At 42.4% G+C, this 17313-nt stretch overlaps 1 protein-coding gene across 5 annotated transcripts; it reads right to left on the bottom strand.

Moving 5' to 3' along the window:
* Positions 1-6453: 6453 nt before the first annotated feature.
* LOC311133299 (uncharacterized protein) lies at positions 6454-16896 on the bottom strand. Of its 5 annotated transcripts, XM_084166795.1 has the most exons (15): positions 16596-16896; positions 15711-15827; positions 15483-15629; positions 15112-15322; positions 14909-14986; positions 14753-14785; positions 14096-14167; positions 13843-13980; positions 13580-13735; positions 13299-13454; positions 13003-13173; positions 12796-12858; positions 7306-8145; positions 6860-6946; positions 6454-6730 (listed from the first exon to the last, which is right to left on the bottom strand). In XM_084166795.1, the coding sequence occupies exons 1-12, from the start codon at positions 16605-16607 to the stop codon at positions 12797-12799; spliced, it is 1353 nt and encodes a 450-aa protein (XP_084022921.1). In that variant the 5' UTR covers positions 16608-16896; the 3' UTR covers positions 6454-6730; positions 6860-6946; positions 7306-8145; position 12796. The 5 variants fall into 5 exon arrangements, with proteins under 5 accessions (XP_084022921.1, XP_084022920.1, XP_084022922.1 ...); XM_084166794.1 differs by having other exon boundaries at positions 6860-8145; XM_084166796.1 differs by lacking the exon at positions 7306-8145 and having other exon boundaries at positions 16596-16805.
* Positions 16897-17313: the final 417 nt, after the last annotated feature.

Below are 17313 nucleotides of genomic sequence, written 5' to 3'. Positions count from 1 at the left end.
TGCAGAGCTTGCTCAGGAATGGCAGCAGGCAGGTGTGAGTGCATCTGCACGCACAGTGAGGCAAAGACTTTTGGAGGATGACCTGGTGTCAAGAAGGGCAGCGAGGAAGCCACTTCTCTCCAGGAAAAACATCAGGGACAGACTGATATTCTGCAAAAGGTACAGGGATTGGACTGCTGAGGACTGGAGTAAAGTCATTTTCTCAGATGAATCCCCTTTCCGATTGCTTGGGGCATCCGGAAAAAAGCTTGTCCGGTGAAGACAAGTGCCGCTACCATCTGTCCTGTGTCATGCCAACAGTAAAGCATCCTGAGACGATTCATGTGTGGGGTTGCTTCTCAGCTAAGGGAGTGGGCTCACTCACAATTTTGCCTAAGAACACAGCCATGAATAAAGAATGGTACCAACACATCCTCCGAGAGCAACTTCTCCCAACCATCCAAGAATAGTTTGGTGACGACCAATGCCTTTTCCAGCATGATGGAGCACCTTACCATAAGGCAAAAGTGAGAACTAAGTGGCTCGGGGAACAAAACATCGACATTTTGGGTCCATGGCCAGGAAACTCCCCAGAGCTTAATCCCATTGAGAACTCGTGGTCAATCCTCAAGAGGCGGGTGGACAAACAAAAACCCACAAATTCTGACAAACTCCAAGCATTGATTATGCAAGAATGGGCTGCCGTCAGTCAGGATGTGGCCCAGAAGTTAATTGACAGCATGCCAGGGCGGATTGCAGAGGTCTTGAAAAAGAAGGGTCAACACTGCAAATATTGACTCTTTGCATAAACTTAATGTAATTGTCAATAAAAGCCTTTGACACTTATGGAATGCTTGTAATTATACTTCAGTATACCATAGTAACATCTGACAAAAATATCTAAAAACACTGAAGCAGCAAACTTTGTGAAGACCAATACCTGTGTCATTCTCAAAACTTTTGACCACGACTGTACAAGACAAGACCAAATGCATAAATAAGCCAACAAATGTTAGTTAAAATATGGAACAGTAAATTAAAATGTTCAATATATCTTTCGTTTTGGATCAAGGTATCTATAGCTAGCTAGCTGAGAGCAAAGGTGTCAGCTAGAGATGACGTGCAGCAGCTTGCAGGTATTTGTAGTCTTGCATGATGTCTACTATGATGTTAATTGATAAAAGTCAACTTGTCCGAGAGAGATTTACACGGTTATCAAAATCAAACTGTCACGCCAGAGAACGCCTACATGAAACACAGACCTTGTTTGAAGTGGTTCTGAAATTCCATGTTTGACCTCTAGGTTTTATGGGTATTATGACGTGTCCACTGTGGGGCTCTTTTGCAAGCTAGAAATGTAAAGGTAATTTCTGATTGAGCTGACATATGCAGCATTTACGCAGGAACATTACCTTTACATTTCAATCACGCTGTAATGCTGAATTTCTGCGATACAGATTGAATAGAGCCCTCAGCCTTAATTTTAGACATTTTGAAACACACACACACGGAGCAAATGTGCCTGCTGTCCATATACCAGGGATTCTTCTGGCGGCCTGTAACACATTCTAGCAGATAGATCATTCAGTTCTGATTGTCATTTATCATTATTATTTTTTTATTAGGACCTCCATTAGCCAAAGCTAATGGCGACAGCTAGTCTTCCTGGGGTCCAACACATAATGAAAAAGACATTATGGACAAAAATACTTTACAATTTACATACATTAACATAGACATTACTGACTAATAATCATGCCTACTTTCTATTGAGGTGTCATGCTCATGGTGTCCAAATCTTCTGTGAAGCATCTTTTCTACATGCATTGGATTGAACACAAGTCAGTATGAATACTGTGTCCTCCTCCTCTGTCACTACCAATGATTTATATATACACAAGATGACTAATTGGGGGCACTGTGTTGAAGCCACCGTGCCATCATCAATATTTTGGAAGCTATAGAAATGCATTCATTAATGTTAATTTGTTTTTGCCACATTTATTATATTACAGACATCTTAACTTAATGCATACTTTTAAATTATTTTATGTGAGCTGAACATAAATATATATATTTTAAATGTTTTCCTTAAATTATAATTTTTACAACAAAAACATACTTAAATACATGTGATTTTGTCTTTGAAACGTTTAATTGAAATACTGTAGAATTCTAAATCATTCCTATAGAGGACTGCTCCTGCTGGGGAGGGCCAATATGGCAGACCGGTGGCTTCAAAGCCTATCAATTGCCAATACATAGCATCAGCAATCCAGGGTTAGGGTTAATATAGCATGACGACTCACACTAAATTATTCCGCTGCTCTGTCCTTCGCTATGTCTGAGACTTCCATCATTGAGTATGTTTACATGCACACTAATAATTAGATATTAAACTGATTATGGCAGTAGGCATATTATGCAATAGTCATGTAAACGCCTTACTCTGCTTAATCGGCGTAAGGTCAAAATCAAAGTAAGCATACGCCGATTAAAACACCTGGTTTTCTGAGCAATCTTTAGAATTATTAAGACATGTAAACTCCTTAAATCGGCTTTCCAGCGGTGTATTTAATGAGCGCATATGCTAGCACCAGCCGAGCGAGCCTCCATCTTTATCACGAGTGAAGTGTGTTCGGAACAACTGAATGTATGCTTCTTAGAAATTGTTTAGACATACAAACTTTATATGTCCGAACTCAGAATCAAATATGCTTCCCAAAAATAACATGTTCGCTGTGGTAGAATGTTTATTTTGATTGGCGATTTTCTGCATTTATCAGAGTGCCATCAGGTAGCCTGATTTCTGATGTGTCCATGTAAACAGGATTATTTGTACAAAAAAAGTAATCAGTGATTGCATGGTCTCTAACCAATCAGAGTATCAAAGCCAATGACGAATTTTCAAACCACCACTTTAAACGTGTGTTTTGGCCCAACCCATCGGTTTCTGGACCAATCAGACAGCCCGAAATGTGTTCGCATTCGGTGAAGAGTTGGGAAGGTACTCAGATCCAGACTCATTGCGGAGAAGGAACTAACATCTGTGGGCGTGGCATAGCGTTTGGCCAGAGCAAGGAGTCTGGGTAGCCAGGCAAGGGTTTATAGACATCATTCGTCACCATTCTGACATGTGCACTGTAGTTGCTTTGTTTCCCAACAGGTGGCATTATAATTCCTCTCAACTGCAGCATATGCATCCTCAAATCAAATCTTTGTCACATGCGCCAAATACAACATATAGCCATGTTATATATACACACACAATACAATTAATTAACATGGCTAACAGCTACTACACCATGTAAAAGAAAATGTTGGGATCACCTCTAGCCAGAGACAGTAAGGATGTGTCCAGTTATGGAAACAGAGAAATTAAGTCTTTACTGTTGCCTGGGCGATGAGACACAGGAAATGGAGGATAGAAAGACCACAGTGGGGTCCCTGGGTGGTTCTGATTGGTGGCTCAATCAGACTTCAGTGCAATGATCTCTGGGACACACAGGGATAGGAAGAGGAATGTCATCATCAGATGAGTAAGCGTTGGTGCGAATGTGACGGCATACAACTCTTATCACAGTAGGGACCACTTGATCTGTTATTTTGCAGACTGAAGCGCCTGAAAGTGAGAAATACAAGAACTCAGTTTGTGAGAACTCAGTTTGGTTAAGTGTCCTTCTTATCCTTTTTATAGCAGATGAAATCCATTAGCAACAAACATAAGGGAAAACATAGTTAGGTAATGTCCATCACCTCAACATCAACTACAGCTAGAAAAATAAAACATACAGTATGAAACAATGACAGAAGTTTCCAGGACTTTCTAACTGTGATATTTAAGGGGAAAGTGGTGGTGTGGTTACACCAGTAATACTACTTTACAGGAAAAATACATAAATGAATTAATCATTTTAATTCTGCAGACAAAATTCTCTCAGTAACCATTATGAGGCGTGCGGGCCAATGGTTGGCGATGAAGATTAATGGACAGAGTGGAAGAGGCAGACATCTGCAGCCTGTAAAATGCCTCTCAGATGGGAGCATCCATCAGCGTTGCACTCAAGAGAGTCTGCCAAGTGTAGAGCGACGCCACCTAGCTAACAGTGAAATAAAATAATTGTTGAAATAGCCAACAGAACAATGAGGGCTTTTCAGGGATAAAAAGAGCGGGAAGCATTAGAAAGGTACGTGCTTAAGATTGTCAGCCTGACAAGCCACCCAGTCAGCACTCAACCATGTTGTTCACTAATATCCAAATCACATTACTATCAAATACAGTCCAGATCAATTTAATGTTGTTGACATCTGGGCAGCACAGTACTCAATGATAACAGAACCATGGTGTTTGACTGAGGAGGAAGAGCATCAGTGGTCTTACCCTGAGGGCCACACAGTACACCACCTGCTAAGGGTTGCTCTCCAGGATGACTCTGAAAGACAGAAGAGGACATATCACTCTCAATGGCTGACATCTAAATGCTAAGAAAAATGGGCTTCCTCCCTTACCCTAAACAACCTTACTTTGAGGAGCTATTGTATCGTCTAGTGATGGGGACTAGTAGGACGGTTGATTTATATTGGGCTGAGAACCAATCCAGTCTCAGAAACCTAAAATGATGTAACAGAGTATTTAACTGGTCAACTCTGTGGTAAACAGCCAACAAATTGTTTCCTGTCTTCCTCTATATTGGCTACCCCATGGTGTGATGTCTGTCGTGGACAGTATCCAGGTATGATTGTCCAGCCATGTCTTCTACCATTGTCCTATAGTCTAGATGGAAAAGTTGGTTTGGTCAGGGAGTCAGAGGGCACTGTAGAGATGAGAATACAGAGACCCCTGCTTTGGGGTGAGGGGAGTTCTCTACCTACCCCCATCCATGATCTCACCCACTGCCAGGAACAGGCCCTCCATGTTCTCCAGAAAGGCCTGCCGCTCTACATTTGTCCTGCAGGACACAAAGAAAGGGAGCTTAAACACACATTAGGACCTCTATGGAAACAAACAGTGTTAGAAATGTCTCATTCTGTGGCTTACAGCACAGTCCAACCAGTACGACAACTAAATACCTTACCAAATAGACAGTTTAGCACTGACATCGGTATCAACTCGGGAAGCAAACAACAAAACGTACCAGTGTATTGTGGGAGAAACACTACTACATAGGCAATGTTGTCACTGTGTTTTGTTAGCAAAACACCATCAGCCTACCTCATTTTCATGTGAACTGCAAATACATAAAAGTAGAGGTCAATGTTGCTTTTATAGACAATGGTAAGACCTTCTAGGAGTGCTATCTCACCTGGGTAAAGAAGAAGTGTGTTTAGTCTATGATACAACTTCTTCATTATACCAGTTCTATACAGGCACCTTCATGCAATTGAACATAGATCAGCACTCAAAGCTATTGGCAAGAGATGAAATAGCAAGTACTGGTGCCTGTGCCCATAATGTAACCTCATGTGCATATGATTCATTCGTTTGAAAACATTGTCTGTGCAGTGTGTCTTGTTGAAGATGTTTTTCTCAAATGCGTTCTGCTCTTTAACAGTTGGATATGTTTCTTCATAGTACTGTAGGGCAGAAGTCAAATAGAAATCATATAACAGAGTCACAAAATAGGTCAATGTTGGAGCATTCAGAATATGTTTTATCCTGGTAGTCTTCTGAATGTAAAATGACACAAACCTGTTTAGGCTACATTGCATCTACTCATCATTATATTCTGTTAATATTGACATGCTGCATGCATAGCACACTGCCAGTGGGAGCAGGTAGTCCAATCATTGCTGTTGATTAGCTACTCTGGCATAGTCTTTTCCCCTTCATTGTCCAGGATGAGGACAACTTTCAGTGTACAGTGTCGGTTCCTGATGAAGAGAATATTGACTTTTGTTCAGTGAACATAATGTCAAACAACTTGAACAGCAAGAGTTGACTGATCTGGGACAGTGCCAATCTGACATCATCACACCCCAGGTAGTTGCCTGAAGATACCGAGCCTACTTTTACGCTTCTTTACACAGAGCTGCACTGGGGTCGGAACGCAAACATGGTTACATTAAGACACTGTGGAGCCGGAGCGAGATATGGGTCGGAAAACATACCTCAATGCAGGGATGGGATATGCCACTGTACTTTAACCACACTGCTCCATCGAGAAGATTGAAATACTGCTTGTTTTCCCAGAAAACCGCACTTTTCATCCTCATGCTAGCTAGCAGTAGCCACCGCAGCCCTTTTGGAATCGCAGTGTCAGCTAATCAGCTTCGTTGTTCTACACGACGTGCCATTCCATAATGGCTGCTGTTAGCTAGCATGAGGACGAAAAGGGCAGTTTTCCAGCATGCTTTCCCACTTAGCTTGCATTTCTTCCCAACATTATGCCTCCTTTGTCTGAAAATGCTACGGCTACTCTACACCTCATTACTCCACTTCCGTTAAACCCCCTACACAGGAATTTGACCAGTAAATTGAAGGTGATAAAAATGTCTAATAACACTCTCAATCAAGTAAAATGATGTCTCTTCTCACCACGTACTACAGTTGACTATACAGAATGAACTGCCTCTACACCACATACAAACAATACTTGTTTTTTAGAAACATACCTGATCTCAATAGCAAAGCTTATACAATAAAGTCATACGCTTAAAAAAAATCCACATTTATTGCAAGTTAGTACAAAAGTTTAAAAACAACTGTCCAGCAGCATTCCTGTAGTGTCCCTTCTGTCCATTTAAAATGACACTGAAAGACAAAAGGTTAAAGCAATTAAAAAATTAGTTTGGGAAAACACACTTTAAATAATCTGATGTGTGGCCAACACATCAAGCAGAGGTGGCTACATGTAAAAATATATATATATATCCTGCATACCCATGGTGTCAAGATTGGTCCTTCAACCACCTGTCATTCCAGTACAGGTGTAGAGATGAGGTGCACTGGTGCAGATATCTTACAGCCCTGAAAATGAAGAAAGAGAAAGGATTTACAAACATTATTAATGCAATGAGTGACTTTATTCTAAATTTTCATGCACTACAAACACCAGACCTAGTGATTAATGTTGAGGACATTGGGCCACTTATGTTGTCACAAATGCAACAGTACAAGAGTAGCGGTCAAGGTTTGCATCATTCAGTTGATTGGGCATCCAAAAACACTGCTATAAGCCCTCTTATTCTAAGATTAAATACTTTTGCTGAAATAAAATGCCTATGCAGCCCATGTTAGTTAATTTGTTGAGATGTGGACTGCTAACATATTCAAAAAAGGTGAGAGTTACACATACAAGAGTTGATCAAAAATCTATTTTTACCTACCAGCATGGTATATAAAATACCCCTTCCTTTCTCGAGCTGCCTCTCGCTAGTCTTACAAGAGCAACCATCTGTACTCAAAGACTGCTGCTGTCCCCTGCTTCACTGGCTCCTCGTGGGGATCTTGCTACTTCTCTCCCTCAGCTGGTTCCTCCTTGGCTAGCCTCTCAGCTGGCTCCTCCAAATTAATGGCTATTCTCAAGTTGTGTGTGTAAACTAGACTCCAATTGATTGTGAAGCCATGAGCCAACAGAAAAGCCTTTAAGAAAACGTTTATTTTGTCCATTAGCAACAATGCTAATCTTATGGGGAGAAACCGACCCGGCGGACCCGATGACACCTGCTTTGATACTGAATATGGAACATAGCATCTGATCATTGAGGATTCTCCAAAAACACTTCATACCATCTACTCATCTGTTGAGGACTACTCATCATGTAAGACAATCAACAGGAACCCATCAACCAAAATATACAACGTAAAAACTGAAAAGCGGTTGATTTCTCTTGATTTGGTGGCAGTTAAATCTTTAAGAAACACCCTATCGTTGCGGGGGAAATCAAAATGCCTACATAAAACCTCAGTGGAATGCTTTACACTTCACATAAACAAAAATAACAAAATCATATAATCCTGCCGGGAAGCATTTGACAAGAACGGTTTGACCCACCCATTCCCCTCCTCCCCTTCCCACATGATTTTTCCTTGTCTACTGTACATTTCTCTTCATGTGGCAGATGTAAACCTGCCACAACTGTGCTTGGCTGAGCAGATCTAGGGGGTAAACCTGCTGCTTCCTTTCCCTGTCACATCTCTGGCTCGCCTCTCCTAAGTAATGTAGCCTGTTGGATAATACGGAACAACATTGTTAAATTTTGCACCTTTCTTCTTTCGTCATTATCAGCTACATTTGAGAGGGGTCAAGAGGAGAAAAGCCAGGAGCAAGCCTTTAATTCAAGCCCATTACACTGCATAGCAAAGGCAAGGAGGGCAGATTGTGTGTGTAGTTGGGGGGGGATGTTTCGAACTCAGTCCAATCCATATGCCAAGGGGCTCAATACAGTGCCTTCAGTAAGTATTCACACCCCTTGACTTTTTCAAAATGTTGTTGTGTTAAGGCCTGAATTTAAAATGGATTACATTTAGATTTTTTGGTCACTGGCCTACACACAATACTCCAATGTCAAAGTGGAAATATATATATATTTTTTTACAAACTAATGAAAAATATTCAAAGCTGAAATGTCTTGAGTCAATAAGAATTCAACCCCTTTTTTATGTCAAGCCTAAATAAGTTCAGGAGTAAATATGTTCTTAACAAGTCATATAATAAGTTGCATGGACTCACTCAGTGTGCAATAATAGTGTTTAACATGATTTTTGAATGACTACCTCATCTCTGTACCCCACACATCTGTTACATCCCTCGGTCGAGCAGTGAATTTCAAACACAGATTCAACCACAAAGACCAGGGAGGTTTTCCAATACCTTGCAAAGGCCACCTATTGGTAGATGGGTAAAAATAAAAAAGCTGACATCGAATACCCCTTTGAGCATGGTGAAGTTATTACACTTTGGATGGTGTATCAATACACCTAGCCACTACAAAGATACAGGTGTCCCTCCTAACTCAGTAGCCGGAGAGGAAGGACACCAACCGCTCAGGAATTTCACCATGACGCCAATGGTGACTTTAAAACAGTTACAGAGTTGAATGGCTGTGATAGAAAACTGAAGATGGATTAACAACATTGTAGTTACTCCACAATACTAACCTAATTGACAGAGTGAAAAGAAGGAAGCCTATACAGAGGCCTGTAATTTTCGCCATCACGGTTGACAACTCCGTTGTGTCCTCTTCCCAGAGTGCGAAGAGCCTTGGTGTGACCCTGGACAACACCCTGTCGTTCTCCGCTAACATCAAGGCGGTGACCCGATCCTGTAGGTTCATGCTCTACAACATTCGGAGAGTACGACCCTGCCTTACACAGGAAGCGGCACAGGTCCTAATCCAGGCACTTGTCATCTCCCGTCTGGATTACTGCAACTCGCTGTTGGCTGGGCTCCCTGCCTGTGCCATTAAACCCCTACAACTCATCCAGAATGCCGCAGCCCGTCTGGTGTTCAACCTTGCCAAGTTCTCTCACGTCACCCCGCTCCTCTGCACACTCCACTGGCTTCCAGTTGAAGCTCGCATCTGCTACAAGACCATGGTGCTTGCCTACGGAGCTGTGAGGGGATCGGCACCTCTGTACCTTCAGGCTCTGATCAGTCCCTACATCCAAACGAGGGCATTGCGTTCATCCACCTCTGGCCTGCTGGCTCCCCTTCCTCTGCGGAAGCATAGTTCCCGCTCAGCCCAGTCAAAACTGTTCGCTGCTCTGGCACCCCAATGGTGGAACAAGCTCCCTCACGACGCCAGGACAGCGGACTCACTCACCACCTTCCAGAGACATTTGAAACCCCACCTCTTTAAGGAATACCTGGGATAGGATAAAGTAATCCTTCTACCCCCCCCCCCCCCCTTACCCCAACCCAAACCCCAACCCCCCCCCAAAAAATAAATAATATATATATATATATATATAAAAATAAAATAAAAAGTAGGAAAAACATTTTTTTTTAATAAATAAAAATAAATAGAAAAAAAATAACATTGTAAAGTGGTGATCCCACTGGCTATAAGGTGAATGCACCTATTTGTAAGTCGCTCTGGATAAGAGCGTCTGCTAAATGACGTAAATGTGACGTAAATGGAAAAAAGTATTTAGTCAGCCACCAATTGTGCAAGTTCTCCCACTTAAAAAGATGAGAGGCCTGTAATTTTCATCATTAGGTACACGTCAACTATGACAGACAAAATGAGATTTTTTTCTCTCCAGAAAATCACATTGTAGGATTTTTTATGAATTTATTTGCAAATTATGGAGGAAAATAAGTATTTGGTCAATAACAAAAGTTTCTCAATACTTTGTTATATACCCTTTGTTGGCAATGACACAGGTCAAATGTTTTCTGTAAGTCTTCACAAGGTTTTCACACACTGTTGCTGGTATTTTGGCCCAATCCTCCATGCAGATCTCCTCTAGAGCAGTGATGTTTTGGGGCTGTCGCTGGGCAACACAGACTTTCAACTCCCTCCAAAGATTTTCTATGGGGTTGAGATCTGGAGACTGGCTAGGCCACTCCAGGACCTTGAAATGCTTCTTACGAAGCCACTCCTTCGTTGCCCGGGCGGTGTGTTTGGGATCATTGTCATGCTGAAAGACCCAGCCACGTTTCATCTTCAATGCCCTTGCTGATGGAAGGAGGTTTTCACTCAAAATCTCACGATGCATGGCCCCATTCATTCTTTCCTTTACACGGATCAGTCGTCCTGGTCCCTTTGCAGAAAAACAGCCCCAAAGCATAATGTTTCCACCCCCATGCTTCACAGTAGGTATGGTGTTCTTTGGATGCAACTCAGCATTCTTTGTCCTCCAAACACAACGAGTTGAGTTTCTACCAAAAAGTTATATTTTGGTTTCATCTGACCATATGACATTCTCCCAATACTCTTCTCGATCATCCAAATGCACTCTAGCAAACTTCAGACGGGCCTGGACATGTACTGGCTTAAGCAGGGGGACACATCTGGCACTGCAGGATTTGAGTCCCTGGCGGCGTAGTGTGTTACTGATGGTAGGCTTTGCTACTTTGGTCCCAGCTCTCTGCAGGTCATTCACTAGGTCCCCCCGTGTGGTTCTGGGATTTTTGCTCACCGTTCTTGTGATCATTTTGACCCCACGGGGTGAGATCTTGCGTGGAGCCCCAGATCGAGGGAGATTATCAGTGGTCTTGTATGTCTTCCATTTCCTAATAATTGCTCCCACAGTTGATTTCTTCAAACCAAGCTGCTTACCTATTGCAGATTCAGTCTTCCCAGCCTGGTGCAGGTCTACAATTTTGTTTCTGGTGTCCTTTGACAGCTCTTTGGTCTTGGCCATAGTGGAGTTTGGAGTGTGACTGTTTGAGGTTGTGGACAGGTGTCTTTTATACTGATAACAAGTTCAAACAGGTGCCATTAATACAGGTAACGAGTGGAGGACAGAGGAGCCTCTTAAAGAAGAAGTTACAGGTCTGTGAGAGCCAGAAATCTTGCTTGTTTGTAGGTGACCAAATACTTTTTTTTCCCCACTGTAAATAATCCAAAACATGCATCCTGTTTGCAACAAGGCACTAAAGTAATACTGCAAAAAATGTGACAAAGCAATTCACTTTTGTCCTGAATACAAAGTGTTATGTTTGGGGCAGATACAATACTGAGTACCACTCTCCATATTTTCAAGCATAGTGGTGGCTGCATGACATAATGGACATGCTTGTAATCGTTAAGGACTGGGGAGTTCCAGGATGAAAAGAAACAGAATGGAGCTAAGCACAGGCAAAATCTTAAGTGGAAAACCTGGTTCAGTCTGCTTTCCACCAGACACTGGGAGATTAATGCATTTTTTCAGCAGGACAAACTAAAACAAGGCCAAATCTACACTGGAGTTGCTTACCAAGAAAAAAGACAGTGAATGTTCCTGAGTGGCCGAGTTACAGTTTTGACTTAAATCTGTTTGAAAATTTATGGCAAGACTTGAAAAATGGTTGTAGGGAAAGGGTATACCTCATCAGTTGCACAACAATGCATTCAACCGAAATGTGTCTTCTGCATTTAACCCAACCCCTCTGAATCAGAGAGGTGTGGGGGGCTGCTTTAATCGAGGTCATCGGCACCCGGGGAAGCAGTTGTTGTTGGGGGTTAACTGCCTTGCCGCCCGTGTATAGCAATGATCAACAACCAATTAGACAGAGCTTGAATAATGTTTTTACGAATATTGAGCAAATATTGTACAATCCAGGTGTACAAATCTCTTAGAGACTTACCCAAAAGACTCACAGCTGTAATCACTGCCAAATGTGATTCTCAGGGGTGTGAATACTTATGTAAATTAGATATTTTTGTATTTCATTTTTCAATAAATTTGCAAACATTTCTAAAAGCATGCTTTCATTTTGTCATTGTGGGGTATTGTGTATATATGGGTGAAAAATATATATTTCATCAATTTTGAATTCAGGCTGTAACAACAGAATGTGGAATAAGTCAAGGGGTATGAATACTTTCTGAATGCACTGTAGATTGTAGATTCTGTGAAAATAAAGGTTTGCTGCTGGATCCCCCATACAGAACTCCAATAATCAATTTCAGCACATGTATCAAATCAAATGTTCATGTATCACGGTATATGATGATCGCCCTCGAGCCTAGGCTTAATGGCCACATGTGAAGGTGCTGCTTTGTTTTCTAAAAACTATGCTGCATCTTGTACTAGGCTGTACCTGTCAAGGAAGCCACATAGTGGAAATGGCAATATTTTTTAATTCCTCTAATGTATGATCTCCAAGACTACATTTAACAGTCCAATCTAGAGGTGGAATGCAATGTTTGCAGTATAGTGCTTACCTCAGAACCGTCGGCCTCCGGAGTCCCCTCCATATCCACCACTGGAGCCTCCTCCATAACCACCTGGAGAATGGGCCAGACCTCACGTAAATGCTCAACTCAAGGGACTAGCTACTAGAGAAAAGCCTCTATATTGCTCCCTTAAAACACCAAGGACTTAGGTTTAGTTATTTTAACTTCAAGGAAGTGTAACAACATGGGACTTACCACCACCACCATATGGGCCGCTGCTCCTGCCCCCGTCACTGCCATTGCTGCCACCTCCTTTCATTGGGCCGTAGCAGGAGGACGACTGGCTGTTGTAATTGCCAATGTCATTGTAGTCTCCAGCGCTACCACCACCTGCACTGCTGCCGCCACCGCTAGCGCCGTAATTACCTGCAAGAGGACACAGATAAAGGCGTTTTGCAATCCAAGCTATCCATTACATACAGCTACCCAGATTCAAAACTAAGTGTTGGCCCTTTTTATATGTACAGTGCACCCTTGCTTGATTGACATACCACCTCCGTAGTTTCCTCCACCACCGCCATAGCTGCTACCTCCTTTCATTGGGCCATAGCTGGAGGACGACTGGCTGTTGTAATTGCCAATGTCATTGTAGTCTCCAGCGCTACCACCACCTGCACTGCTGCCGCCACCGCTAGCGCCGTAATTACCTGCAAGAGGACACAGATAAAGGCGTTTTGCAATCCAAGCTATCCATTACATACAGCTACCCAGATTCAAAACTAAGTGTTGGCCCTTTTTATATGTGCAGTGCACCCTTGCTTGATTTACATACCACCTCCGTAGTTTCCTCCACCACCGCCATAGCTGCTACCTCCTTTCATTGGGCCATAGCTGGAGGACGACTGGCTGCTGTAATTGCCAATGTCATTGTAGTCTCCAGCGCTACCACCAATTGCACTGCTGCCGCCACCGCTAGCGCCGTAGTTACCTGCAAGAGGACACAGATAAAGGCGTTTTACAATTCCAAGCTATCCATTACATACAATTACCCAGATTCAAAACTATGTGCAGCGCACCCTTGCTTGATTGACCTACCACCTCCGTAGTTTCCACCACCACCATTGTTGTATCCTCCTCCTCCATAGCCACCACCCTGGTTGCCATAGCTGCCTCCTCCGCCATAGCCCCAGTTGCCGCCACCATACCTGCCGTGGCCTCCACCATAGCCGCCACCTAAGGAAAAAAGTATAACAAGTTAAGCTTTTGGACAAACCACCAAACCCTCCCCCGACAGCGTTCCCCACATTCTCCTTTCGAATATTTTGAAAAACAGGGCAGAGGAAGTCACCATTGCCTCCATAGTTATTGTATCCATCGTTATCACCATATCCTCCACCTCCTCTCCCTCCACCAAAACCACCTGGGGGAAAAAAACGTTTGATCTTTACTGGTGTCAGACTAACTTGAAGCCACCTGCATTGCACCAGGGCAACCAACTAGTACATTAATTAACGAGGCTGAATATGGTTAAAATGGTAATAAAAGCCCTCGAGTGCGCATATCTCTAGGGCTGGGAATTGCCAGGGACCTCACGATACTATATTATCACGATACTTAGGGGCCGATACGTATTAGGATTTTATATGTATTGCGATTCGATACTGCGATTTTATTGCAATTTGATGTTCCAAACATATTGCTCAGTATGTGTCTGCTGCAGAGACAAGACAGCATGAGAAAATGAGTTTTGATCAGTCATGGAAATAAGTTGGCTCACTTTTTAAAAAGATGGACAAGCTATAGGATTTTTTAAAAATACTGGAGTTTTGGCACAGGTACAGCCAACTAGCGTCAGCTAATGCTACCTATCAAAATAAATAAATACAAACACTATTTTTTTTACAAATCGATACTTGGGAAACAAAGTATCACTATAATACCATCCAAAATAATTTCGCAATACATAACTGTATCGATCCCCCCCCCCCCCCCCATCATTACATACCTCCATATCCACCAAAGTTTCCACCTCTTGGCCCTGAAAGACAAACATCAAACAGGTCAGTCACTTTCTCAAAGTCACATGTCTAAACCTTCAGTTGTTGCTGGGAAGCAAGGAGTTGGCAAAAGAGCTTTGCTCTGGAACTTCTCCAATTCATACCTGACCGGTTCATGTCTTCCTTTGACAGAGCCTTCCTCACTTCACAGTTGTGACCATTCACTGTTTGATACTTCTGGACTGCAAGGGGAGAAAGGAAATTGTTCAAAACATATCAGTAAATTACTTGAGAACTGAAAAAAATGAAACATCCAAATACACAACAGCAGCTTTTCTGTACCAATGGTATTGACTTGAGAACTTACTGACAATCCTATCGACTGAATCGTGATCATCAAATGTAACAAAGGCAAATCCCCTCTTCTTCCCACTGGTTCTATCAGTCATGATGTCGATGACTTCAATCTTGCCAAATTTATCAAAGTAGTCTCTAAGGTGGTGCTCCTCTGTGTCCTCCTTGATTCCACCCACAAAGATCTTCTTCACCGTCGTGTGAGCACCTGGCCTAGAGGATTCCTGTCCAACACACATTACATTCAATCACTTCAAAGACAATCAGAAGATCCTCAAAAAGGACATTTCACCATTGTTCAACTTCATATTAATCACCAGCACCACCCCAACATATGTGAAAAAGGTTTCTATGTTTTGTAGTGTCACATCAGACATAGCTTACCTCTCTGGACACGGCTCTCTTGGGCTCTACTTGTCGGCCGTCAACCTTGTGAGGACGAGCCTCCATTGATGCATCAACTTCATCCACTGAGCTGTATGTGACAAAGCCAAAGCCCCTAGATCTCTTTGTGACTGGATCTTTCATGACCTGAGGGAAAAAATGGCACTGTTAATTTGCTGATACAATTAGAAAAGCCAGACCCTAATATTATGAAAAATTCATACTCACCACACAATCTGTGAGGGATCCCCATCGTTCAAAATGGTTCCGCAAACTCTCCTCGGTGGTCTCGAAACTCAGCCCACCAATGAAGAGCTTGCGGAGCTGCTCCGGCTCGCGGGGAGACTGAAGTGAATAATAGGAGGGAAACAAAATGTTTTAGAAGCAAATGGGTATAATTAGCTACTACCCACGGCAGGACATGTCTCCATTCACAGGTAATGATTATAGATAACATATCTTCATTATAGCTATATGTTACTACAACGGCCAGAAATGGTATACTGTAACGTTACTAACCAAGCCTGCGGCTGCTTGAAAACATGGGGAGCCTGGGCGGTCAACTATATAGTTAGCTAGCAGTACTACAAACTAGCTAACAAACAATGCAATGTTTTCATAAAATGTAACGCAATTACCTTAGTTAGCGCATTTAAAGTCAGCGACAAAAGCCTAAGTTATCTCGCAGAGAGCGCTAACGTTAGCCAGCCATTCTTGCTAGCGTCACTGCGCGCCCTCGACTAACGTTAGTACTACTAGTTTAGGCTAGCTAATGGCAACTGTACACCTTATTTGATGCATGCCCCATAAAAATGTAGTTGCAATTGTGAACAAATGGGGTAATGATTTTACTAAAGTGTATCTTCATAATAAGTTGTTAAAATATTGATGATTCGCTATATAACAATTCAGACAAAGAGCTTTACGCTAGCTAATGTTAGTTAGCCAGAAGTCTAGCTAAATGGCCTACTGTCATGTTTAGGTAGCTAGTTAGGTAACTAACACTGCGCCGCATACAAATAACACATGACAAACGCTACAACCTATCAAGTTAATTAACTAGCTAGCTAACACGGAATAGTATCCAATAAATACAAACGTAGCTAACGTTACCTCCTTCGACATGTTTTTATGGTTCAGCCGTAGCTTTGATAAAAATCGAGCTACTTCATGCGAGAGCTCGTGCCAAGCTAGAGCGACAACAGCACTGCTGTATGAATGATAGGAATCAACAACCAAGTGATCCGCCCCCTCCAACACAGTTATAGGTCAGTTTTCCCACTTTTTTCAGTTGCATAATCGCCACCATCTAGACTGGGGTATAAATCCATTATACTTTGATCCACAAACTGGGGAAAAACGAATACCTTACCATCTAACCCTAGCCTAATTAAAACCCACCCCCCTATTCCACAATTTAACCCTATCTGGCCCTGGCCCTACCCCAGGCCTGGGAGGAGAGGACACCACAACTCATCAACACACCCTGTAACTCTTGTGAAGTCAAATCTCATACGCCCAAATACTTATCGGACGCTGCCAATCATGGGTTGATAATATGATTAGGATAATGCCTTTGGCAGGAGAACGCATATGAGTAAATCTTTATAAAAAAGTATTGCCTCCACGTGTCTATGGTGGGATTTTGGCTATAGGCTACTTTGAAACAAGGTAATATGTGCCTCATAATATGAAGTAAAACGTCCAGGTTTCAAACAATATAGAGATGCTAATGATAGGCCTAACCGTCTTCTGGTAGATGGAAAGGCTTACCCATAAACCTTCTCTATTAAATGTTAACTAGCTACAAAGTAGCTCATGCCTACCTGTC

Source organism: Coregonus lavaretus, assembly GCF_964263955.1.
Source record: "Coregonus lavaretus genome assembly, chromosome: 8".
Lineage (NCBI taxonomy): Eukaryota > Metazoa > Chordata > Actinopteri > Salmoniformes > Salmonidae > Coregonus > Coregonus lavaretus.
Note: the sequence above shows the minus strand (reverse complement) of the source record. Positions and strands in the feature narration are given on the sequence as shown.

Coding starts and splice junctions, on each gene's coding strand:
- LOC311133299 (XM_084166794.1), bottom strand. Junction 15,630..15,710: donor GATCCCTCACAGATTGTGTG/GTGAGTATGAAT, acceptor TTTTTCCCTCAG/GTCATGAAAGATCCAGTCAC. Junction 13,174..13,298: donor TGGAGGAAACTACGGAGGTG/GTATGTCAATCA, acceptor GTCCTCTTGCAG/GTAATTACGGCGCTAGCGGT.